General features: G+C 34.6%; 1 protein-coding gene across 1 annotated transcript; it reads left to right on the plus strand.

Annotated features, from left to right (window-relative positions):
• Positions 1–1,375: 1,375 nt before the first annotated feature.
• Positions 1,376–26,217, plus strand: SEC62 (SEC62 homolog, preprotein translocation factor). Its single transcript, XM_010976312.3, has 8 exons — positions 1,376–1,682; positions 9,470–9,578; positions 10,582–10,687; positions 16,153–16,357; positions 16,605–16,697; positions 19,136–19,196; positions 20,973–21,092; positions 24,996–26,217. The coding sequence occupies exons 1-8, from the start codon at positions 1,647–1,649 to the stop codon at positions 25,460–25,462; spliced, it is 1,197 nt and encodes a 398-aa protein (XP_010974614.1). The 5' UTR covers positions 1,376–1,646; the 3' UTR covers positions 25,463–26,217.
• Positions 26,218–26,501: the final 284 nt, after the last annotated feature.

A 26,501-nucleotide genomic window follows, 5' to 3' on the forward strand; every position in this document is an offset into this window, starting at 1 on the left:
TTCTGAAGAAGAAGGTGGTAGAGCAGTAGAGTATGAGTCATTGACCACAAAGGATTTTTGTTCCCCATTACATCCCTGGCATTTTGCATACGGTGGGCACTCAACATCTATTAAATGCGATAGCATTTTTATTTATAAACCAGCTTTCCTATGAAAAGAATCCAATGAATAAAACAGTACAAAACACATCCATCAACATTTTGGATGGGGAGAAGGACTGAAGGAAATAAAGACATTGCATATCCTGTGTTATGTTTTGGGTTAATTGGTACAAATCATTTTTTTTCTCACCCACTCTCTGACAACACACACCCTAATTATAGATTATAAAAAGAGAAAGGAACTAAATGACTTACTTATTCTGTCCCCTGAGTGCAGAATTGCATAGTCCAAAAGAAGAACTTTGGCTATCTTACTTTGTAAAAGAATAGGCATCAAATAGGTATGCCACTATTTGCCTTAATTGCATATTTAATTGCTATTAGGTTATATTTACAATATGGGAAACTTGGTTTTTAAATTATATAATAAATGCTCATCATAACATTAAGTGAAAAAAAAGACTACCATATTACTTATGCAATATGATCTCAATTGGGAGGGAAGAGGGAAACATAAACACACACACACAAAGTAGGAATAAATAGTAGAAGAAAATAAACTAAAATGGTAACAGATCTCTGGGCGGTGGCATTAAGGATTCTTACTTTCTTCATCTTACTTTCTTGTATTTTCCGAATTTTCTACCGTTTAAAATGCTTTAAAATCTCCATAAAGTCATGACAATTTCTATGTAAAAACACTGGCAATTTAAAGCCATTCTCTTTGCTCTAAGTAGCTCTACAATGACAATGGTTAACTAGAAGTACCCTGCAGTCTTTTTCATTCCAACTCTTAGAATATTTCTCCTATTCGTCTTATTAGTTACTTGCACTTCCCTGGGTTCTGTCTCTTGGATTCTAAAGGCGCATTTTGAGAAACAACGTGGAAAATGGAATGGGGAATCTAAAGTGTGTTTCAGATGAGCTCGACTATCACCTACATTGTACAGGGAAAGATAATTGGCTTAGGTCTCAGCTGTGCCTTCTACCAACTGTGGAGCCTTGGTTAAATTAGTTCACATCGCTGCATCCCAGTTGTCTCAGTTTTTCCATCTTTAAAATGGAGTTAGAAAAATTCACACGTGGATAGGGCAGGACTCATTGGCAGGATAGCAAGTGCCACACTCAGAGACGTCTAGAACACCATAGGTCTCAGTAAATCCTCTGTGAAAGGCTCCACCCTAAGTGTACTCCGAGGGGTGGGGCCCCAGGAATCTGTATTTCAGTAGCTTCCCAGGTGATTCAGATGCCCAGTCAGGCTTGAGAACAAGGACTCTTTCCAGCTCTCCTGTTCTTTGATCCACTTCTCAACTTTCTTTTGTCCCAGAGATTTCCAGTTCCCGCAGTAAAAGGAGCCGTGGAAAGTTGGGAGAGAAGACGCCGCCAAGGCCCGCCGGCCTGCCTGGGTACCGGCCTCTCGCCGGCCTCCCTCCTCCCCCGGTGCCAGCAGCCAGGTTACATAACGGGCCACGCGACGCGCTCTCGCGAGGTTTCCACCGCCCCCTACTCGCTCCACGTCAGAGGGAACCGGGCGGAGCGGCCAACATGGCGGAACGCAGGCGACACAAGAAGCGGATTCAGGTAGCAAAGCCGAGCCTGGGGTAGGGGACTTAGGGCGCTCGGAAGTGAAAAAAGCAGGGGAAGCTCACGGGAAGGGCAAGCGAAATCGAGGGCGCTGTGGGGTGGGGTTCCGCCGCGAGGCCGCCGGTTGCGGGCTGCGTCGCTGTGAGGGGCCTGAGGGAGGGCTGTTCTGGCGACGGTGGAGACTAAGACGGAGGTGCTGGGGCAGCGGTGGAAGGCAGGAGGCGCCGCGCTCGGAATCCGCCGCGGAGGCGCGGCCGCCAGCCCTGGGTTCCGGTGGCGGCGCCGACCCCGGCCTCCGCTGGGAGGTCCGCGTCTTCAGCGCTCAGACACCGACCCTCCCGGGCTCCTCCCCTCCCTTCTTCGCCCCATCCTTTCTCCTTTGCTATCCCGAAATTAAGGCCGCGGTAATAGGTAGAAGGAGGCGGAGGACTGACCTAAAGCTGCCTGTTCTTTGTGCGCAAATAGAAGGAGGAGGGGGAGTGATTTGTGTTTGGTCAGCTGCCCCGGGGGCCCAGACGGCGATCTGCCTATCCAGATGTTCGGTTGCGTGTACCCTCCTTTCTCTTCAGGGTTAGTTGAGTCCAGTTGAAGACTTCTGGCTTTCTTTCAGGCGACACAGTGTAAATAAACACAGCCCCGTTGGTACTGTAACGAGCGAGTCGCGCCCAGAAACCTTTCATCTGCCAGTGTGTCATCCTCATAACCTACATAGCATCCCTCATTCCACATGCATGTCATCTCTGTATTTCTTTCCTGCAATTTTCCTCCTGTTGTTTTTCTCTCTGCCAACAGGATTAAATATATGGAATTTCAGGGTGTTTAGTCTCATTATTAGCTCCTGTGCCTAGAAACCTTCGTATATCATCATAAATTGATAGCATGTTATAAATTGTTAATATACCTAGTCACAAATTGTTACACTCATCATTGTCTTTCTGTTCCTTATTGTTTCATTGCTTAGAATGACTTCCTGTCTAATGTCTTATTCCCCATTAAAAAAAAAAAGTTTATCATTTAACTGGCATTCACCACAGGTGTTTTAAGCTATGCAAGTTAAAATTCTCCTGAAAACTTTGAAGTACTAGGGGAAAAAAGATGCCAGTGATCAGTAAATTTGGAATTTTGAAATTGGGCAGAAATAGTTTCAAAAAGAGTGCAGAAGGGGATCAGAAAGAGACAAATTCCCCCAAGTTCAGACATGTCATAAACCAAGGCATAAGGTTATTATGGAAGAAGTTTCTAGTTGTACTATTCCTAGTCTTTCAAAGTTTAGTGTTATTGGTCAGGTATGGATACATAATAGTTTTATTAGGATTTGTATTGAGTTGTCAGATTAGTACTTACTGGACTTATGTTTACATGCATGGTACATTTTTTGGCCTTAAAAAAACAGTTTTTACAGTGTCAGCTGCATTTAATATTGTAAAGGTGATCCTAATTCACTTTGAATAGCTGCTGTATTTCAGTTGTGATCGCGTTTTGAGCAGAAACATAGATTAAGACCCTGTATAGTAGTGGTAATGACTGGGAACTAAAAGTTGAGCCAGACTGTGCCTGTTTATACCCCAGTTTCAATGATTAGTAGCTGTGTAACTTTGGACAAGTTTACTTTTTCCCTCAATTTCTGTAAGAAGGAATATTTACCTTAAAAAAAAAAAAAGACACTGATAGGGTTGTTGTGAAAAAAATAGATAAGTCAGTGACTTGTTATTAAAGGTTGTAAAAGCTATTAAAAGAGTGCTTGGCATATAACTCATTCCTCTCCCTCCCCAAGGATGAAGACTTTAGGATGACTTGTTTTGGTTTTTGTTGAGTACTCTGATATGCTGAAGAAAGATTAACAGTTATCTATTCAGTAAATAAACCTTTGAGTTGTGAGTTCCATAAAGAATAGCTGTTTACTTACTATTGTTTAGTTGGGGATCAGATAAATATGTAGGATCTGATCGTAAAAAATCAGGTTGGTATACTGCTAAGTGAAAATAACGTTTTTCACATCCTCTAAGTTTTCTACATAGCACAGCTATGTAGAATGTTGTGGAGATCTTGGGAGTGCTACTTGGAGTACTACTATGCAGTCTTCACGAATTAATAAAAATATACAATATCTTATAAAACTTCTTGGGTTTTTTTCCTCCAGAGAATCAGAAACACTGTAATATTGACATTACTTTAAACAAAAAGACCAAATGTAATGACCAAGTTAAGAGTTGAAGTTACAGAAAAGATTCTATCATAAGACTTTTTGAGCAAAACAGTCTGTAATATCAACTCAGTTTCCTGTTGTTTGTTACTTAATATTGTCATGTTGAGAAAAGATTTTTATGTTTACCTGTTAAGATTTAGTGACCTTGAATTATAATTTGTATATTGGGGGAAATGATTGATACAAACAAGTTCAGAGTTTTAAGAAGTAGTTAATTTGTATGCGTTTTCTAGTGTAGCCTAATTTTAGATTCTGGTATCCCATCAAAGTTGAAAGCAAGAGGACTATTTTGTCACATTTCCTTCTTGGACTCACTTTACTGGTCACTAAAAACCAGAAGTGAGCTATGTGTTCATTGACATTATATTGGGGAGTTTTCATGATTGAGATTCTCAAGTGAGATTGATCTCAATTCAAATTAATAAAACATTTGAAAATAAGTAGTTGTAAGTTATCTAAGCTTTTAAGAACATACAATAAGTGCCTATAGATTAACAAAGTGCTACTTACTAGAAAGGTTAATTTAGAATGCTAGTACCATGACATTTTAGAGCCGAAAAGGATTTTCAAATAGTAGGGTTTTCGGAATCTTTTTGCACAAATGCAGTTCTTAGGTAAAAGCAGGGTGGTGGGCCCAAAGCCTTATCACCTCACTACCCCAATACCATTATCCTTCATCCTTTAAGCTACTTTTAGGACCTACATCTGAAAGTATTACTAGGTACAAAACTTAATGATCTAAACCATTACACCCATTTTACAGAAACACTAAGGTTTACTGAGGTTATGTGGCTTGACCCAGGGTCACTCATCAAGATAGTAAAACTAGATTTAGGCCAGGTCTTCTAATTCCAGTTGAATGTTCATTCCACTGTGCCACTGATAAAATAAAAAATAAAAATAAATTGTTCTGAAATACTTAAATCTTGAAATCTTTATATTAAATTGATAACAAAGACTTAACATGACTTGTCCCTGTTAAAGAGACAACCATCCCATTTAGTATTCTGCTTATGTGTAAAGTATCTCGTTGAATTTTGGGACATTTAAATGGCTTACTCATTCTTAAAAATTCTATAATACCTACATCTCAGTTAAACTCCCTCCAGGGGCTTAATAGAAGGCTTAAATAGGAATGGGGAGGAGGGGAGGAATTATAGAAGGACACTGCCAAAGTCAAGATACAGAGACTATTTTGTAAAGCTTTATTAGTAACATATTGTGGCTTTAAGTAAAAGATTTATCTAAGGTCTCTGCTTTCAGATTTTAATGTGTTAACCTATTTGCATACATTTTCACAAATATTGTATACTGCTTGTATAAAGATACAAATTAACAATTGGCGAACTAATCTTTTGCTCAAATCACTCAACAAGCTTATTTATCACTAAGCTTATTTCATTGAGTACAGCAATTTAAAAAAAAATTCTAGTCATTTTAGGGGTGGGAAGACAGGGAAAAATATTCTAAGTCAAAAATTCTGTAAGATTGAAGCCTATGGCTTACTGACTCTTGGTCTAATTTCTTTTCTCAAAAAGTTATCTTAAGTACTGGCTAGTACATAGTTACAAATGGCAACCTCAATTTCATAATAATATTTGAATGTTGATACGTTCTAAAATAAAAAATAGTATTTGTTAAATAATTTTTAAAGAATATTCTAATCGAACTTCCGGTTATTGTAATTTTGTGAGTTGAGGCAGCCGGCCTCTTACTTGGGTGGGATTGGCAGTCCAGCCTCAAAATTTACTGGTTCTTCGCTTCCTCATTCTAAGATATTTGAGCTCATCCATTGAGCTAAAAAATTCTCTTCATTTGAGGGTTCATGAGCTGATTTCTCTTTATTGGTGGGTGATGCTATTCTCAAAAGGCCTTCACTTTTTCTTTGAAGGTTTCTAGGAAAGTTATGAAAATATTCTGAAGATTTGTTTTCATCAAAAGGGAACAAACAGGGGAGGTACTATAGTCTAACGTATAAACAGGAAGAGGGTAAGACTGTTTTATACTCTCTTTAGCCAGCAGCAGGGGAGCAGTGAGAATGAAGACTCCACGACAGGAGCTTCTATCTTACTAGCTTCCCAGGGTCATGTTGTTTTGGTACTCTTCTGTAGCAGTCTTTTCCTGACTTCAAAGCCCCAGCAGATGGCACAAATCCTATGCTGTTAAGGCAGTCTACAATATGTATAACTTATATGTGGTGTAATGAACATTTCCTAGTATTTCACAGAAGGTAATAGAAGTTTTTTAAGGATTTGAACATGAAGAAGGAGCAAGGAAGGTTATCCGTTCCATTATACCAGTATCTTGATAGAATTCACTTCTTTTCTGGTCACACATTTAAGGGAAGTTACTGATACTTTAAGAAAGTATCAATGAATAAGTAACTGTGTCTGATTGGGAGAGTTTATCCAAGTCCATGCTTTCTGGGTCTAATCTTAGTAGTGCCTTTACCAAGGAGGGAAATGGAATCAAAATAGAATTCTTGAGTGTGTTTTTGCAGTTGTGGAAAAGAGTTTGGTTAACTTGAAGTTAATTGTTAAAGTGAGGTTTTAAAATGTTGTGGATTCACATAGTATCAGGTTCCCTATTGTGTAATAGTAGAACGAACTTTTCAGTTCCTTGTGTATTCTAGTAGCAGATTTTACCTGTGATGCCTCTGTCAACAGTCAGTAGATTAGTACCAGTATGCTTGTGTTCAGTAAATGGTTTGAATGTTGTATGAGTGTAGATTTTTCATGCCTAAAGTTGAAGTGGTTGTTTTTCCCTCAGAATCACCTTCCTCCCAAATTTGTTTTTGAAAAAATATCCTTTCACTTGATGAAATGAGGAATCTGACATCTTTTACTCAGTCATTTCATTCATCCTTCATCATTGAGTCCTATCTGTTCTACATTTGAAATGTTTCAGATATCACAATCCTTCCATTCCTAGTCTAGTATCACAGCACATCTTACTTGAATACTAACTAGTTTCCCTGCTTTGTGTATTATTTTCCCAATTCAGTCTTCATGCAGTCTCCAAAATAATGTGTCTACGTCATTTTTTTCTAATTATTACCTCCTTCTGTTCAAAAACTACTAATGGTCTTTCTACAACTTACAGGGTAAATTTGAAATTTCTCAGATTGCCTTGAAGACCATTTACCTCTATTCTACTTATGCATACTTAACTCACAGTACTTCCTAATCTATCTCGACTGGAGCCAAATTTTGTGCTCATGTTCAGCCATTTTTATGCTTTTCAATCAGCTTATTCCATATTTGTATGTCTTTCAAAATCAAGGTCCCTCTTCCAAGAGGTCTTTCATAGCTGTTCTCATCCACGCTGATAATCCTGCTCCTTTTGTACTCCTAAAATACTTTTTCTACCACTCATTTTGGAAAATAACAATTGCTGTTTTGGGTAATTGTAACAAAGTGTAGATATCATGACTTAACAAATTTTTTATCTTAACTATAGCACCCAAAGATATTATAGGGTAAACCCTCAGTAAGTATATATTTGAACAGTTTATGTTTATTGAGACTTCTCCCCCACAATCATTTTTATCAAGCAAATCCCTGTAACAAGTTATCAGTTAATTAGATAAACCTTTAAGTTGACAACAGATGTATCAGCTGAGGTGAAAACAACATATATGGATGTGATTAAAATAGAATTGTTAATTATAGTATCTCATTATTTCCAACTATTTATATATTATTACTTTTTCACTGTACCATGAATATGTAGGATATTATTTCTAATAGTTGAAGCTCCTAGAAATGCAGTGTATTATACAAGCATAATTAAATGCTACCATTTAACATATACTAACATATGTTAATATATTTCAACGTGATTTCAAAAACAAATACAGAATTTTTACTTTTTGGTTTGTCAGAAACTGTATTTCATGACTAGGCCCCAGATTAAATAATTATGAACATTGTAGATGTTACTAAACTTGGAGTGCTAAATTTTGAATTTGTAATTTTTTTAAGATTCTATTTTTCTGTGGTATATATTTATATATATAAAACTGAAGTTATTTTATTCACAAAAATATTTGGGTTTTACAATAGTCTTCATTTGGAGTGAATGGTTTGGGCTTGTAACTTTTATTTTCATACACAGTAATGCACAAGTGGGGTAGTAGTAGATAGAAGAATGTTAATTGCTCAGTTAATTGAGCTACTGGAAGCAGAGGAGTTGGAAAGTACAAAGGAAGAAATAGCTCAGTAGCTGCCAGGTGACCCAATAATCAAAGCACAGACTTTCACTTCATCTCACAGATTTCTATTCCTCTTCAAGATAAAATTAAAGTTGAAATCTTGGTTTGTTAATTGTTTCTTAATTTCAACAAACATAACTGAATTCAGACTTAACCTGAAATTTGTTGGGAAACTGATAATGTACTTTTCCTATTTGTGTTATTAGACTGTCTTCCCTGAAACAGAACTGTCTTTAGCATTAACTGTTCTCAGCAGCTTAGATTCTTGACAGAAAATTATTATTATTTGCCACTTTGTCTTAAGAAATAAACCTTTTTGAAATCATTCACATTTAAATTGCATAGTGGTAGAAATATTGCTTGAATGCTCTATGTATTGTGATTAAACATGTAATTAAAAACAATACTTGTATTTCAATAGCTTCAGCAATAAAACAACTTCTAAAAGTATATATATATGATATATGCAAATGTAGACTGCCTTCATTTTCTTCAGTATATGGGTGGGGAGAATAAGTACATAAGAGGAATTGTCAAATTATAGCAGTTCGTTCAGAATGTAAGGAAATAAAAGCAAGATGAGGAATGATAAACAATTTAGGTGGTAGAAAATTTGGCAGAAGGGATGGAAGAAAGAAAACAGGGAAGGATTAAAGCAACCTTTCCAAAACTGTGCACTTCCATTAATCAATTCTTAAATGAGATTGTAATTTGTCTGTCTGTTGCTTTTTGGGGGGAGGGGAAGAAAAGAAGAAAACAAGATGAGAAAGGAGTCTCAGACAGCATCTAGAATCTGCAGCTGCAAGGGGAAAGGGAAGAAAATGCAAATGTTCAGCATCTCAGCTAGTAGCTCATGTTTGGGATGACACTGGGACAACTATCTGGTTAACTTGAGAACTCCTACGAACTGTTGTTCATTGTGCAGGGTACGTAGCTTTGGCTGTTGTTTAACATTTATTTATGGCACCTGTTTCTCCTTACTTTGACATCTGGGCACTCATTATTGGCAACCTCTTAATCTTTTGAATTATTGCTTTATGGCTTTTAAAAAGAGACCAGGCAAGAGTAAAGGTTAACTGATACAAAGAAGTTACCCTATGGGAAAAAAAAAAACTCAAAATGAACGCCTTGTAGTTGAGGCCACGAGGCAGAAAAGTTTTGGCCCTGTCAACGTGTATTTGAAAAATGTGTGATTTTAAAATCTCCATTCTGTCTTCTGTATATATTACCAGGTGTGCTCCCAAAAAAGCTTGAAAGAAAGGCCTATAATGCATTTTAAAAGATTTTCAGAACAGATCTGTAAATTATTCTTCATTGTATGAATTTCTCAGGTAAATGATTACATTAAATTAATATTCTTTGCAGGAAGTTGGTGAACCGTCTAAAGAAGAGAAGGCTGTAGCCAAGTTTCTTCGATTCAATTGTCCAACAAAGTCCACCAATATGATGGGTCACCGGGTTGATTATTTTATTGGTAGGATTACATCAATAAAATTATATTAGTGTTTGTATCTTATGAAGATACCTAATTTGGGGATATGTAGATGTTCTAAAAGTGCTTTCCAGGAGTGATTGGTGAAGTTGGGTGATGAGCATATGGTAATTGATTATACTATTCTTTCCTTTTATTATTGAAAATGTCAATAATTTTTTAAAAAGTGCTTTTTAATAATATTTGTTGGAAGTTTTTAAAGTAGGATTTATTTTCAGTATTAATACTAACTTTTCTTTAGATAGTATATGTACTTAAAGATAATCTTTTTGTAAAACTCTGTTGTAGAATTCAGTATGAAACAAGTCTGTTGAAATCAACTTGAGAGCTTTTTTCTTCACATAATCCAAACAACTTATTTATAAGCTAATGTCATCTATAATATTGCCCCATAGCTTTTAAGTAGTTGTTGTATTTGCCTGTCTGATAAATTAAGATTGAATTACCATTAGAAAGAAGAAATTCCTTTGTCTTCTCTTTAGTTTATGATTAATGATTTGTCATTCATTAAAAGTTTAAAAAAACAGACATGCTTTTCTTTTCAGATTTCATATGTTTAGCTTCTTCTAGTGACAGCAGTAGATTGTTCATAGAGCTTATTCCTTGGTGGGTAACAGTAAAGCTTGATGACAGAATTTTTATTACTGTGGTAGAGGAGGGTTTTTGGTTTGTTTATCCTATATTATGATTATTTGGTAAGAGTGATATTTTGAATTTTTTTGTTTAGAGCTTTTCCTCATTAATTTATCTTGCTTTAGTTAATATATGTCATTTATTTCCTAGCATTACTTAAAGATGCTTATCAGTATGTTTCACAAATTGAGGTTTTGAGGAACTGTTTACCATGATTGTGTCAGACTTAAATTTTCTGTTGAGCTTGGTTTTATTTTCTGATGCCAGAATGTTGAAACTTGCTTTGTAAAATATTTAGATAGACATAAATTCCTCTGTATACTTAATTTAAAATAATGAATTTCTTCTTTAGCTTCAAAAGCAGTGGATTGCCTTTTGGATTCAAAGTGGGCAAAGGCCAAGAAAGGAGAGGAAGCTTTATTTACAACGAGGGAGTCTGTGGTTGACTACTGCAACAGGTAGTTTTAATTTCTTGGTGAAGAATAGTGTAAATAGTAATTTAAAAATATTCTCCTTGGCTCTGAAGCTCCTTGCCTCTTTCATCATTAAGTGTAGTGATATTACAGCATAGTTCAAGCTTAGCTTTTACATAATAACCTGGATTTCTTCAGTAGCTCTGGAAATGCATTTATTTGGTGTGAGACTACCATATTTTTATAATTTTTATTCCATTATATTTGTACATTTGCCAGATTGACTGAACAAGGGGTCAGCAATAAATCACACACTAGTGCCTATCGTGAACAAACAGTCCTTTCTTTTTTACAGCAAACGTTTGGGGAATCTTTTCTAAAACTTTGTAAGGGACTCCTAATAGACCTGTTGTCCCTGTTTTGTTTTGTTTTTTAGTGCCTGCACAGTAAGCCATTAGCCAGATTACCTTTCCCTATTTTGTTTATGATTGCTAATGTACTCCTTGTAAAATGAAGGCAACTGCAACATCTTCCTTTTCTTGATTCCAAAATGAAATATAGACAGTTCAATAACATAGCCATGTTTTTTATAATAAGTACTTCTCCTTTGGGAAAAACTTTTCGTGGTGAATGGTGTACAAAAGTCACTTTTCTCTTGAAAAGAAGTATGCTGGGTTTTTGTTTTTGTTTTTTCCCCAATTTTTCCCTTGGTTTATTTACTACCAAGCATATTTATTGAGATGTTAGTAAATCAAATTTTGTTTTTGTGACAGTAAATTTTATAAATGATGGGAATTTGACATTTTAGACTATTTTATATGTTTAATAGGGAGCTACACATAGCATTTACTAACATATTGTTTAATGGCATTTAAATTATCAGCTACATGAGACCCCTCTTAAAATTCACTCTCTCACAAAAGCTGTAAAGTTAGAGAATTATTAAATATTTCTTTAAATTCTTAGCTGCCAAAAACTAGTCACTAATGACCTTTCAGAGACAATGAAAATTTCATTGTTGATGCAGGGGTTAGCTAACAATGGTGCCGTCAGTATTGCCCTTTACGGCCATTTGTGTATTGAAACTCCAAAGTGCAAATTTCCCTGCCTGCCTCAAAATAGACTTACTTTTTATATATAGTTTAAAAATTAAGAGATGCTATAAATGCAGAAAAAAGTTAAATAACTTACCCAAGGTAGTACAACTAGTAAGTGGCTGAGCCAGAATTCTAAACCCAACCATCTGGCTCCATGGTCCATGCTCTTAACCACTGCACTGTACTGTCTCCTCCAAGAAAATGATCATTCATTTAATGAACCAAAAATTAGGATGAAGGATTCACTTCTTAATACTATTTAAATGTTAAATCTGTGAGCCTAATCTCTGAGGAGAGCTGCCAGTATTAATCTACATCACTTGACCTTTTAGAAAACTTGGTATCTTGTTATACGGAAAACCCAAAAAATCTCAGTACAGAGATTATCCTAGAGATACATTTAATTTTCATTGTATATGTTATTCCCATTCATATCAGGTTGTGTCCTTCCCACACTAAGACAGAGAAGCATAAGTACATCAGTTTTTCAAAGCCACTTTTAATAACAACCATGGAGACCCTATGATGGCCAGCCCAAATGGGTTCCTTCCTGCCTGACTCCAGGCAAAACCACAAAGAGACACTTGTCCTGCCTTATTTTCTGAAGTGGGCTTGAGGGAGTCTGAGGAAAAATGAAAGAAAATAGGAAACTGTAGGATGACACACAAAATCTTTTCTAATATGCTCTATGCCTCTTTATGGCCTATTTCAAGTACAGACTCTTCAACCTTTTATCTCGCATCATCCTAACCCTCCATGTGACTTTACATCTCCAGCCCCCCAGTCCAGTAATATCCTTCTCACTCTCATTCATATACCACACTCATTCTCTTGTGGTCTTTCTTTGATAATAACTTGCCACTTTCCCCAAAGGGTTCTTCCTCTATCCTGTCTGCCTCTCTATAAAAATATCCCTCAAGTTCTCCATGTCTACCACTTAGTATTCCCTGGATCCTCTGGCGCTCGCATTAATCTTTATATCTAGTGTTCTACAGAGTTTATAAAGTTAGTATCATACAATTTAGTCCTTAACTATTTAAATAGGGTTGTTGCATATGTGTTCATTTTTAAAAATTTCTTGCTAGCTAAATCTAAAGGCAATTGGAGGAGTGTTTTACACCTTACTGTAGTTCCACAGCAGTTAGCACAATGTGGGCATTTAATAAAACCTCACCATTGTCAGATAGGTGAAAGTCCTGAACACATGTCTGGCATTCAATAAATGTTTGTTAAACCTGTTAAAAAAAAAAGAGAGAAATGAGGGAAAATAAGCAATTTAATAACTTTTTACAAGCTGCTTTTGATCCATTTGTTTATCCCACAAGTATTTATCAAATACCTATCATATGCCAGGCGTCAGGAATACAAAGATGACTGTGACTTGGTTCTTGCCTCCAAAGCACATATTACAGTCTGTTAGAGAAGATTCATGACTAATTTGAATGCAGTGTGATCTGTAAGAAAGACAGAAATGGGGAAACTTCAAGAATGGCTTCACAGGGAATATGTTTTAATCAAATTTTGAAACATACATAGGTGATTACCCAGCAAACAGTGGGAGAATAGACATTAGATCCTGGCAGAGGGCACATACTGAGATAGGAAAGTGAGTAGTCTCTAAAATTGTTAGAGTTTATGTAGATGATTTATACTATACAGTGTGTTTAAAGCTAAATAGATGAAGGCAGTGATTTTATTACAATAGTAAATGTCATTTCATTTTTTGAGGCATAGAGTGAATTGAAAATAGACATCCTCTAAAGACCTATCAAGGAGTAAGTCAATGATTCTACTTATTACTGAATGGAATGATTGTATAATGTAGTGATTTATAAAACCAAATGTGTTTGTGTGTGTGTTTTCCATAACTATTAAATGAAATTCAGGATTTTGCTATAGCAGTAGTAATGGCTAACATTGAGCACATACGTGCCAGGCACCATGCTAAACAATCTACATGCTTCTCATTTAGTCCTAGAAATCCCTATGAGATAGATACCGTTTTTAGAAATAGAAAAATTAAGTAAGTTACCCAACACTACACGTCTAGTTAAGTGGTAGAGGTAATATTTGAACCCGTCTACCTGAATGAACTTCTCAATACCAATTTGATTGGTTAATAGTCTTAACTTGTCTTTCATGAGGGTAGGGCAGCTGTGCAGGAGGAGTGACAGAAGCAGATGTTCCTGCTGATAAATGTGCCTTTCTGTATCTTTTCATGAAAGAAAAATTTTTTTTTCTCCTGAAGTTCTATGGTTTATTTTTTTAATTATTTATTTCTTTATTAACATTTTTCCACTAAAATAAATTTGAGAAAACTTTGAAAATGATACAGAAGAAAATCCAAATTACTAATAATGTTGCCTCATGGATGATTACATTACCATGTGAGAATATATACTCAAGTGTCTGTGTGTGCACGTATATCCAGTTGTATCAGTATATGGAGAGTTATAATATGAACTGTAATATGAACTGCTGCTTTTCAGTTAACATACAATAAGATGTATTTTTGTTTTCATAGTAAGTGGTAATGAATGATCCTGATAGGAAATCTGGAAATCATATAAGTGTAAAAATAAAGAAATTAGAATATTTTCATTATAAATTTTTATAAGAAATTCTGAAGTAGAGTGAAAGTTAAAGTTCCCCTTCATATTCAAATACCCACCACTATTAAATCTCACTTACTCATACATAGTTAATTATTAAGAGTCTCATTACAGATTTTTGCTTGTTTACATACATACATACATATATATGTGTATGTATATATATATATATACACGTATATATATATATATATATATATATATGTATGTGTATAGCAGGTATTAATGGTAAATTCTTTGGGGGCATTTCAGGCAGTTGCACAATTATATGCTATATAGGTCTTCTGAACAAGTAAAGGGCCAAATGAGGAAACCTAGAAGTTAGCTTTGTGGAGATGTTCATGAGTGGACCTAATTGGGCAGCAGAAAGAAACCTAGCCGGGCAGGTCAAAACACAGGTGCTCCTGGCAGCACAACATAATGACCAGAAATAAGTAGTCATTGGGCAAAAAGCAGGCATTTAGTTAACAAGTGTTATGATATGCTGGAGCAGGTACCATTGGAGGTAGGAAGGTGGATAGTCACTGTTAACAGGCACAGATGGGGCCAGTGAGACCTAGTTTCTAGGTTGTGGTTTGGTAGCTATACTTTTATGAAGGCAGGAATGAATAAACAAATCACAAACTTTGAAACTGGAACATAAGATTTGAAAAGATGGCTTTTAGATGACAAAGGTAAGGGTAATTCAGTTTCTTTAGTAGGATTAGAAAAGATTGTCAGCCAGAGTTAACTTAATTTGGGAGTCAGCTGAGTTTCTAAACTCATCAGATAAAGAAATGAATAAAGCAGGGAATATCACTTTTAAGAAGTTTACAGTCTAATGAAAGAGGCAAACATATAACATAAATTGTATATTAAGTTAGAAGATAAATGTGATGAATAGAATAGTAGGAAATAGGAGGGAGGATGAATGATGGATTTATAATTTTAAACAGGTTCGGCCAATTAGAGAGGGTCACATTTGAGGGAAGATTTGAAGGAAGTGAGGGAGTAAACCAAGAGGACGTGCTTATTTGGGGGAAGAGCATTCCAAGTGACGGGAACAGCCAGTGAAAAAGCCCTGAAGTAGTAATGTTAAAAACAAAAACAGAAACAGAAACAAAACCCCTGCTAAACAGAGGAAAGATCAATGTATTGAGAAATTAGTAGAACAAGGAGCACATAGTGTTATTTTGCCAAATATATTGTACAGTTTCTAGCTTGATACTATGAAGAGTTGTCTTCAGAGTCCAGAAATCTCACCTTAGCATATTTAATTATTCACTAGTTAATTGAAGATACTTCAATATAGTGGCAGGCTGAAGAGTGAAGTACATGGAAAGAAAAAAATTACAGCAAGAATGACAGCTAAAGACACAAGTTGGATCAATCAAGTCATGGGCACATTTTTAATTTGTTAACATTTCTTAAATTGTTGTATTTATTTTCCCCATAGATTTATATTCCACTTATGTCTGCTCTTGAATTTGAGACTTCACAGTATTATATAAAGCAGAGTTTTGCTTATTCCTAATGAACCTAAAGAAGAACTTAAGGATAATTCTAAACCTATAATCTCATTTAAATTATATAATTAAAAAATGAAAAGTAGATTGACAACTTTCATGCAGTCAAATTGGCTGCACAGTTTTTTGATTAGAGGTGGTTGATTGTTTTTCTGTGGGCTTATTAGTTGTAATTTTTCTTGAAAGATGCCATTGTGTGTCTTCTTTACTTATTTTACTCAGGCCTTGATATTTTTGCTTTTAGTCTATATCTGTATGATTGATAGTGAATGTAATGTCATACCTTTTCCCCAAAGGCTTTTAAAGAAGCAGTTTTTCCATCGGGCACTAAAAGTAATGAAAATGAAGTATGAGAAAGACATAAAAAAAGAAAAAGAGAAGGGAAAAGCTGAAAGTGGAAAAGAAGAAGATAAAAAGAGCAAGAAAGAAAATCTAAAGGATGAAAAGACAAAAAAGGAAAAAGAAAAAAAAAAAGATGGTGAAAAGGAAGAATCCAAAAAGGTGATTTCAACTAAAATTAAGTAAAATCAAAAATTACTATGTGCACATTATCACTACTGGCATATTAGCACTTTTAAATTTAATGTGCAATAACCATTTAAGAAACCATTTTAGGGTTCTCATAAATACCGTAGTTGAGAATTTCGATTTTTTCAAATAGTGAAACTTTTGACTGTGTGAATGTCATATTGCTTTTTGCTTGTTTGTAAAAGTGGGTTTTTTTTTTTTTTCTATTATTTTTTTAAAGGAGGAAGCTCCTGGAACTCCCAAAAAGAAGGAAACTAAGAAAAAATTCAAGCTTGAGCCACATGATGATCAAGTTTTTCTGGATGGAAATGAGGTAAGAGTATCTAGCTTTTAAGTAGAAATCTAATTTTCCATAGGAGTTTTTAGAATTATCTTTGATGCATTTACTAAGAAAAGAAGTAATTTAGATAAATTTAACCATGTAGATACAAAATCTACTCTCTTTAAAAATCGGTTTCTCTGCATTTAGGTTTATTAAAAATGTATTAAAAAATCAGTCAGAATCATGTTCATGTCTCTATGATTGATAAGAAACCTGAAATAACAGTGGCATAAAACAAAATAGTACTTAATTCTCTCATCAGTTAAATCTAAGGGCAAGCAGTACAATATGGCAGCTCCATGACGGATCCGAACTTTTCCAACTGTGTGAGGCAGTTAGTAAAGACGACCTCATGGTCCAAAATGACTGCCAGCCTTATATCTGCATCCAGAGGAGGGAAGAAGAATGAGGGACCTGCTTCCTTTTTAAGGATACCTTTCAGGAAACTGATAGTTTATTTCTACTTGGATTCCATTGGCCAGAACCTAGTCACATAGTCATGCCTACCTGCAGTAAAGTCTTAGAAATAGGCTTTTTATACTGAGTGGTCATTTGCCCAAGAAATATGCTTTTTATACTGAGTGGTCATTTGCCCAGTAAAATGTAGGATTTCCATGACAATCAAAGAAAATAAAAGTAGAATGGTTAATGAGGGACACCTACTGATTTCTGCCTCTTATAGTCAGACACACTACTATAGGGGCCTAAAATTTTCAACATTACGTGGTGCTTTATTCAGGGAGATCATTTTTATTTTATTTAATAAGATATTTGTGTGGTGGTAGCCTTCCATGAAGACCGCTTAATTTAGTCATTTAACCAATACAGAAACGTTTAGTTACATACTGGTCACTGAATTATTGTGAATTTCAAGACATCTCATGGTACAGGAGTAGCTCACGTTATTGTGCTTCTCTTTATTGCACTTCAGAGTTAATGCAGTTTTTCTTTGTTTGTTTGTTTTACAAATTGAGGGTTTACAACAACCCTGCATTGAACAAGTCTGTCAGCTCCATTTTTTCCAACAGCATTTGCTCACTTTGTTTCTGTCACATTTTGTTATTTCTCACAATATTTCAAATCCTCCTCCAGCAAAAAGATTATGACTCACTGAATGCTCAGATGATGGTTAGCATTTTTTAGCAATAAAATATTTTTTACTTTGGATATGTACATTGTTTTCTTAGACATAATGCTATTGCACACTTAATAGACTATAGTATAGTGTAAACATAACTTTTATATGCACTGGGAAACCAAAAAAATTGCATTATTGCAGTGATCTGGATCCAAACTTGCAGTATCTCTGAGGTATGCCTGTGCTGTATTGTGGCATGGTAAATGTTATGATGGGAGAGCACCAGTTGGGGATAGTTAATTTAATCACTGCAGGATGTGGAGGGTCTGGAGATCCTGAACACTTGAACTGAGCCTTGGAGGTTGACTGGCAGATTGCCAGGTGCACTGAGAAGGAGTTACAGATCTATTAGGCAAAGGAAGCAGTCTGAGCAAAAGCACAGGTCCTTACTTACTCAAAAAGGCTAGATTTTATGCTGTAGAAAGAAGCATGCTTTCAAACTTTTAAAGATGGGAAACGTCTTTAAAAACTTGCTTATTTAGAGTGCTAACTGGCAGAAGTGATGTCTGTGGATTTGATTTATAAGATAAATGTGCAGAGTTAAAAAAGAGGAATGTTAGAACCAAATCAGAAAGACAATAACAAAGAGCTCTGGGCAAAATAAAACCAGGAAATAGAAGAGTACTGTTATTTATAGAAACTAAGAGATAAAACTAAGAGTTTGGTGGATGATGAGCAGAGTTCTAATTATTCTAAATGAAGTAAATTTCTGTTGTATAAAGTAAGCTTTAAAGCATTGGTTCCCAGCTTTTGGGCTACAGACTCTCCGTGGGGAGCTGGCAATGAAATTATTGCAAGGAGTCACAGACAGACTCTTTATGTTCACTAAGCATCTCATCAGCAGGAGAGAATAGGGTGAAATTGAGAACTGCTGGTTTTGTAATAGGGCCTGACTGGACTCTGGCTTTATTGTGCTCTTAGACTGGTTGGTTCTACTCATGCCAATGTGCATCATCACATTCGGGAAAAAAAGGCTGTATAATTGCTGGTCTTTAGGTTGAATAAGTAATGGTTTGCACACATAAATATTAAAAACATGCAAGTACGTAGAAATGTACTTAACTGCATTACATAATTTATAATTTTTAAAATAATTTTCTAATTGAGTGGATACCAAAAGAAACACTACTACTGAAGGAAAGGTCTCTCAAATTTATTTACCTTAAAAAGTAGTTTTTATACATTAAGAAGTTGGAAGTGACTGTTGTGGAGTATCTGAAATAAAGAATTAAGCTTGACTTACTAATGTGACTATAGAACTTTAAGCACTGGGGTTTCTTGATTCTTCCAGGTATTTGTGTGGATCTATGACCCAGTTCACTTCAAAACATTTGTCATGGGATTAATTCTTGGTAAGTACAATCTCAAATTTAGAAAGGAAAATAAATAATGCAGAAGCCAGAAAGAAAAATGTTTAACATAAAGTAGTTATTTTTTAAAGTACATTTTAAATAAAGCCAGAATATGAATGATAAACAGAGCAAAATATTTGTACTACACTGAAGCAAAGATCTTTAAGAGATTAATAACCTGCTAGAAAAATGGTAAAGTTAGCTCACAGATAAAGAAATGCAGTGACCAATAATCTGAATGATACTTAATCACAGACATATTAAATACAAATTAAAACAACAGCAGTTATCCAGAGGATTACAAAGTTTAATAGTACCTAGTCTTAGTGAAGGTCCAACACTTAAGAAAAACCCACAGTCTCCAACAATTGATGGTATGTCCATTGTTTTAGTTTTTATGGAGGGCAGTTGGCAGTATGTTTTAAATTTTAAATGTATACACACCCAGCTTTTCCATATCCAGGAATTTATTCCATGACTGGATACTAATACAGTTGTACAGAGTATCTGTTCAGAAATATGCATTGACATGTTATCTATTCTAATCCCTCGGACTATATTTAGGAGAGTGATTAGCAGATATCTTTCAAGTTTTAACACAGTTGCATAAATGTACATGTGCATGCATGGTATTTGTTGCACTATTGTCTATAATAGGATAAAACTGGAAACAGTTTAAGTCCCTCAATAGGAGGACAATGAGATAAATTACAACTGCATGCTGTAATACCATGCAGCTTTTAAAGAGATAGGGTGTACTCACAGAAAGATAGCTAGAATATATTAAATGAAAATTGTAAAAGAGTAAGAATATTACAAGCTCATTTATGTAAAAAAAATTCCGTTTTAATTGTATAAAGGCAGGCTCTGGGAGTACAGATAAGAAACAATAGTAATTAACCTCTGGATAGTAGACCAAGAACTGGATGAAAACTTTATACTATACCGTTTTTGTTTGTTTTTTGTTTTTCCTTACCATAGGTATGTGTTATTCCTGTAAATTCAGGGGAGGGGGCATGGGAGGTGCAGAGAGAATGATTTAACAAGTAGGAAAAAATAGCAGTTAAATAAACAAGTTTGATCAATATGATATCATAGGATTCCATTCAGAATAATAAGTCTAACCCTTAGCTTATAAATAAAATAGCTGGAATTTGAATTCTGATCTCTCTTGCTCTAAACACCTAAAAAGGGCTTCCTTCTGATTGTTCCATCTGGTCCCCCTGAGAAATAAAACTGGAGATCCTTGTATCGTTTCCCTAACTCCCAAAAACCATCTGTATCAGAATCACCTGGTGAACTTTTCAATCAGTAGATGTGAGAGCGCTCAGAATCACTCTCCAGGGAGGGATCTTTGGAATCATTTTGGTTAGTCTTGTCATTTGGTTGTTTCTTTAAGCTCCCTTGTTCAGTAGCCAGATATTTTATAGTCAAAAATAAGGTTGAACACAGCAGCAGTTGATCATTTAAGGAGCTAACAATTTCACATTTTTACATGGCACTTTTTCTAGTATAAGTTTACATAATTTATGTAATTTATACTAGAAAAATCCTAATCTAAGAACAATAGTTAAAATATTATGAAATTATAAAATATTATGAAATAAAATGTTATAAAATACTATGAAATGACTGATAATTGACCATTTTTTACCTGTTTCCATATGTTTATGTTTCACTTCTCACCCTAGGAATATATTCACTATTTTGGTAACTAAGCCATTTAAAATTTTAATCTAAAGGCTATCTGTGTAACTTTGTCATTTCTTGTTCCAGTGATTGCAGTGATAGCAGCCACCCTCTTCCCTCTTTGGCCAGCAGAAATGAGAGTAGGCGTTTATTACCTCAGTGTGGGTGCAGGCTGTTTTGTAGCCAGCATTCTTCTCCTTGCTGTTGGTAAGTACTGTTATTAGTAAGACTGACCCCAGACTTACTAAGAGATATTGAGCAGTTTGGATTGTAATCTGGAGCTTCAGTAAAGCTTAATAGCAGAATTAATATTGATGAATCAAGAATTATATGGGCCTACTTTTTGATCTTATCCCAAAACTGACTCAGGCTTGAAGTAGCATGTATACTTAATTAGATGTGGTCTGGTCTGAGAAAAGGATTTAATATGTCTTATGCAACTAGATATAAGTAGCTTTAAAATTTAACTACCACAGGAACTTTAATATTTTTACAATGATCGATCATTTGTTAACATAATACTTTCAGTAAGCATTTTTATATTTTGACTTGAGGCAAATGAAACTTGTATTCAGCATTTCCATTTTGTACAGTAAATTATTCTAGACAATTGATTTGCCGTTTTGGGGAAAAGTCAGTTTGCACCATGTGCCAAAATAAATTCTCATTGCATTAAAAAGTTTTAAAATGTTTTTTAAAAATCAACAAGAAAATGTAAATAATGTTATTTTACATTTCTGGATGAGTGGGGTCTTCCATAGCTAAAAATAAGACAATATGAAAATAACCCAATTCAAAAGATGAAATTAAAAACAAATGATTAATAAATGTATGAAAATGCTCATCACTAGTATCAAACAATAAAATTAAGATAATGAAATATATTTTACTTACATCATTAGGAAGATATTTTTGAAATGGAAATACTCTGCTAAAGAGGGTTTGACTATAAGGAAGTACGCCTAACTATAAATGGTAGTGGTAGTTATGAATGACTTTAATGTTCTTCTTTACATCTGTGTATATTTTTCACAGTGAACATATTCTAACTATGAGAAAAACAACAAATAATATTTTGTTTAAAATCCTAGTCTTTAACAATTTCCCAATAAAGGATGAACTGGTCTAATTTAGTTTTTGATTTGGGGAAAGAAATAGGATTTTTTCTCAGCACATCTAAAGCTGTTTAGTGATTTTTTTTTTAACCTTATATGTAATTCTTTGATCCATCTAGAGTTTATGTTGGTGTATGGTACTAAGTTCTGATTATTTTCATCACATGACAAATCAACTTTTCCATCAAGACATATAGGAGTACTTCTTTATAAAAAATTTTTAAAACACTCACATTACTGACCTAATATCTGTTGTTTTGTTAGAGGACATAATCTAACCAAGATTATGTGAACTGGGTGCATTTCTGGGATTCTATGGTATGTAATGTAATAGATGCTTATATTTATAAAGCATTACTGCTACAGCCTTAAGCAGGTTCCCTCTGCACATCCCTTCACCCTGGGTATTAAGGTGTCGTCCTAAGTTGGTGCCACCATCCATGGACCCAGGAACTCATGTAGCATTTTCTTTTAACATTTTTTTATTGAGTTATAGTCATTTTACAATGTTGTGTCAAATCATGTAGCGTTTTCATTCGGTTCATGTTTATGGGCTTCCTTTTTTCCTGGGATCTCTGACTGTGTGTGAAGCCTTTTTCACCCACCTTTCAGTTTTCCTTCCTCTAGCTAAGTCACCTTGAAAATTGCCCCGGAAGCTTCTGCATGTAATATAGTACATTTGTAGGCCAAGAAATAGTATCTAAGACTGTGAAGCAGGTAACTGGTGGTAGTGTACTACCTGCATCAAAAATGAGAAGCCACAAACTTTGATCTGGCATTAGATACACTAATGAGACTGATGTCTTCTGGCTCCCAAACCCATGACAATTTAGAAGCTCTTTGAAATTTTTCAGCAAACGTTTAACTCCACTGAATAGAATTAACCTACTTGGTTATCTTTTATTTAAACCAGTATTCTCAATAATTTATGGTTATTATCTTGTTTTGCCTTTTAAATTATTTCTTCAGTAGTATTTCCTATAATTTTTCATTTTAAATATACTATGGATTTAAGTAGCATTGTGCATTAAATAGTCCCATGAATTAAATAAATCAGAAAATAAACTGAACATTTTTGTTTTTTCTCTTAGAAAAATGAAATTCTAAATTAACTTTCAAAGGGTTTTGATCTGTACCCCAGTTGCAAATCAGAGATTTATATTATCCCATGAAGTATTATATATTGGTCAAAATTATCTTTGGTGCTACTTGGAATATGTATTGTTAGTATTTCTGTTTAAAATAGGACCTTTGACAATTTTGTAAGTTTGTCACTTTTAGAATAGAAACAGTATGACTTTATACATCACAGTGGTTTTCCCATGATTCTCCCTCTTTGGCTCCTGGTAATCTGCTGCCACATAGAGAAAAACAGTAAAAAACGTTAGAATTCTGTTACACCCAGTTTGTATATGGAATGAGAATTTAGATTTGCCATTTTGATACTGCTTTTTCATGGATTTGAGGCAAGATTTCATATTACGAATTGTCTGTCTTAAAACCCTTTAAATCCTATTGTACATAATGCTGTATGCAGCCTCCTTAAAAGATGTTCATTGTTTCTTTTTTATCACTGGGATTTATTTACTTATTTATTCCATAATTTCAAGCATATTTGCCTTTTCTGTTTGTACCACAAAAGACACTGATGTATACAGAGTCTTTCAGAATATTTATGTTCTTTTATGAAAAATAGAAATTACTGCTTTATAAAAGTCAAGGGAGCTATAACCATTTCTTTTTATCTAACCTAAGCAAAATAATGGAAGATGCATTGATGACCTTTTTTTAGGCCTTATTTAAAGATAGTAATACAGTTATTTGTAAAGAAAACAAAAACTGAAACAAAACCGAAAACCTGTCACAATTGATTAGTTCATAACATTCACATAATCATGACCTCGGGGTGGGGGGGAACAGGAAAATTAGGCAAATCACTCAGCTCTTTGTATTTGGTAAATTAAGAGAAAACTATATGAAGTTTTGAGGTTTGTGTTCCTGATAGCTCATTATTGTAAACTTTAAAATTCTTAATTTCTTCCATTATCTAAATACAGTTTTGTCATATATTGCTATAAAAGAGTAACCTCGAACCTATTTGTTGAAGCAATCTGGCCTTCATTAGCATTGTATTGTTTCCTAATATTGGGAGATAGCTGGTCCTTCAATAAGCAGAAATTATATATTTATTTAAGAAAGTTATAACTTCTAGGAAAATGTTCTCTTATTGTTCAAAAGTATTTTTCCTTAGAAGATATCCTTTAGGCAGAGTAGGCACATGCCTTGGACTTTTAGGGGCCACAGAAATGATTTTATTTTCATTTCTTTTAAAATCAAGTACACATGTATTTACATGTGTAAATATTATTACATGTGTTACATATTATGTAATATTTATATGTAATAATATGTAATATATAAAATATTATTACATGTGTATGTGTTATGAACCTGTGTGGGATTATATTTATACCAATATGGTTGTAAAAAGCCTAATTTTTAATATTTTTTTTAATGGAAGAATTGCCTTACAAAGGCAAAAATGCCTAGGTTCTAAAGAAGTCATGATTCAGCCCTGCTTTTTCATTTTTAAAGGCTTCTTAAGGTATCTTTCATCCCTTACTTGCATTTATTTTCCTCTTTCTTCTACCTTGTTCTTATGTATACTTCAAGGTCCAGCTGGCACCTGTGCTTATTGAACTATAACATAGCAAAGTGCGTAAATCATAAGTATCTCCATGAAACAGCACCCAGACTAAAAAAAAAAAATGAAAGTAAGTTTTTGAATGGCATTGTAGCGTTACGCCCCCAAGTTCAGAGCAGAATGCTGTGTGCCTAGAATACTGTCGATAGCTGCTAAACTAGTCAGGATTTAATTGTTTATATTTCAGGTGCATGTGGTATGCAAATAATAAACTTTGTTTTCCCATTAACAAATATTCCCTGCTGTCTGAGTCACTTGAATTATTCAATTAGAGAAATTTTTCTCCCGCAGCTCGTTGCATTCTGTTTCTCATCATTTGGCTCATAACTGGAGGAAGGCACCATTTTTGGTTCTTGCCAAATCTGACTGCTGACGTGGGCTTCATTGACTCCTTCAGGCCTCTGTACACACATGAATATAAAGGACCAAAAGCAGACTTAAAGAAAGATGAAAAATCTGAAACCAAAAAGCAGCAGAAGTCCGACAGTGAGGAAAAGTCAGACAGTGAGAAAAAGGAAGATGAGGAGGGAAAAGTAGGACCAGGAAATCATGGAACAGAAGGCTCAGGTGGAGAACGGCATTCAGACACAGACAGTGATAGGAGGGAAGATGACCGATCCCAACACAGTAGTGGAAATGGGAATGATTTTGAAATGATCACAAAAGAGGAACTGGAACAGCAGACAGATGGGGATTGTGAAGAGGAGGAAGAAGACAACGATGGAGAGACAGCTAAATCCTCACTCGAAAAATCATAATCTGACTAATTTGAGGACTAAATGAGTGCAAGAGGTTGGATTTTCTATGTTGGCTGATCATCACAATGTACACATGACATTTGTAGCATTCTTTAAATCCATTTACTGCAGTGGATTTGACATCCAAGCAGTTATATTCAGTCCTTCATTTCATATAATACTATTATTGGTACAGTCTAAAGCCATTTATAAGTTTTATCTATTTGATAATTTTACAGTAAATAGGTCTCATTTATTTTGATAGTTATCAAAGATGCACTTTCCACAATGACATTTAGATTGATGGCATTTTTGATAGTTGTATGGCTTTTTACTGTTAGACTAATCAAAATAACTAAAAGGATAAAAACAAACACCAACATTTCAGATTATGCATAGTTATGTAGCCATTTCACAATTCCTTTGAGATGAAATGCTTAAACTCATTGTTTTTGATACTTAAGCTTTTGTTAATTATAACATTTTACCAGGAAATTTCTAAGATTCTGAGTTAGCAGGGTTCAAAAGCATTTTGTGGAAATAAGCCAACTAGTAATAATGCAGCAACACTTTTTAGTTTAGCTACAAATTCTCCTTTCCCAACTTAGGAAATCCAAACTGATTTGTACCTCTGATTCAGAGTGAGATAGATGGTCACTTCCAACAGTGGAAGCGAGCAGCATTGGTTGGAAGGTGATGGCTCTTCTTCCCATTTCCTTATCGTAAAAATGTATTCTGTACATAATTTACAAATAAACATTTTATTTTAATTGTTACTTATTATTTAGACATTTTCTCAACACTTAAATTTGTAAAATTAAGACCATTTAAGGGTGTTTTTAGAGAAATGGAAGTTTCATAACCCACAGAACACCTGTGATCTTTCTACAGCAGCTTCAGTTTTGTGCCAACATTCCATGTATTTGAATATGAGTTAAAACGATCCTTATTAAATAAGAGCAGACTTAAAGTAGCTGTTTGTACGCCTTAATGTTCATTTGATTTTTCTTAAATCTCTACATTCAGAAATGGGGTACTGTATTTTCAGACCAGAGGACTG

The sequence above is a fragment of the Camelus dromedarius genome, chromosome 2 (assembly GCF_036321535.1).
Source record: "Camelus dromedarius isolate mCamDro1 chromosome 2, mCamDro1.pat, whole genome shotgun sequence".
In the NCBI taxonomy this organism is placed as follows: domain Eukaryota; kingdom Metazoa; phylum Chordata; class Mammalia; order Artiodactyla; family Camelidae; genus Camelus; species Camelus dromedarius.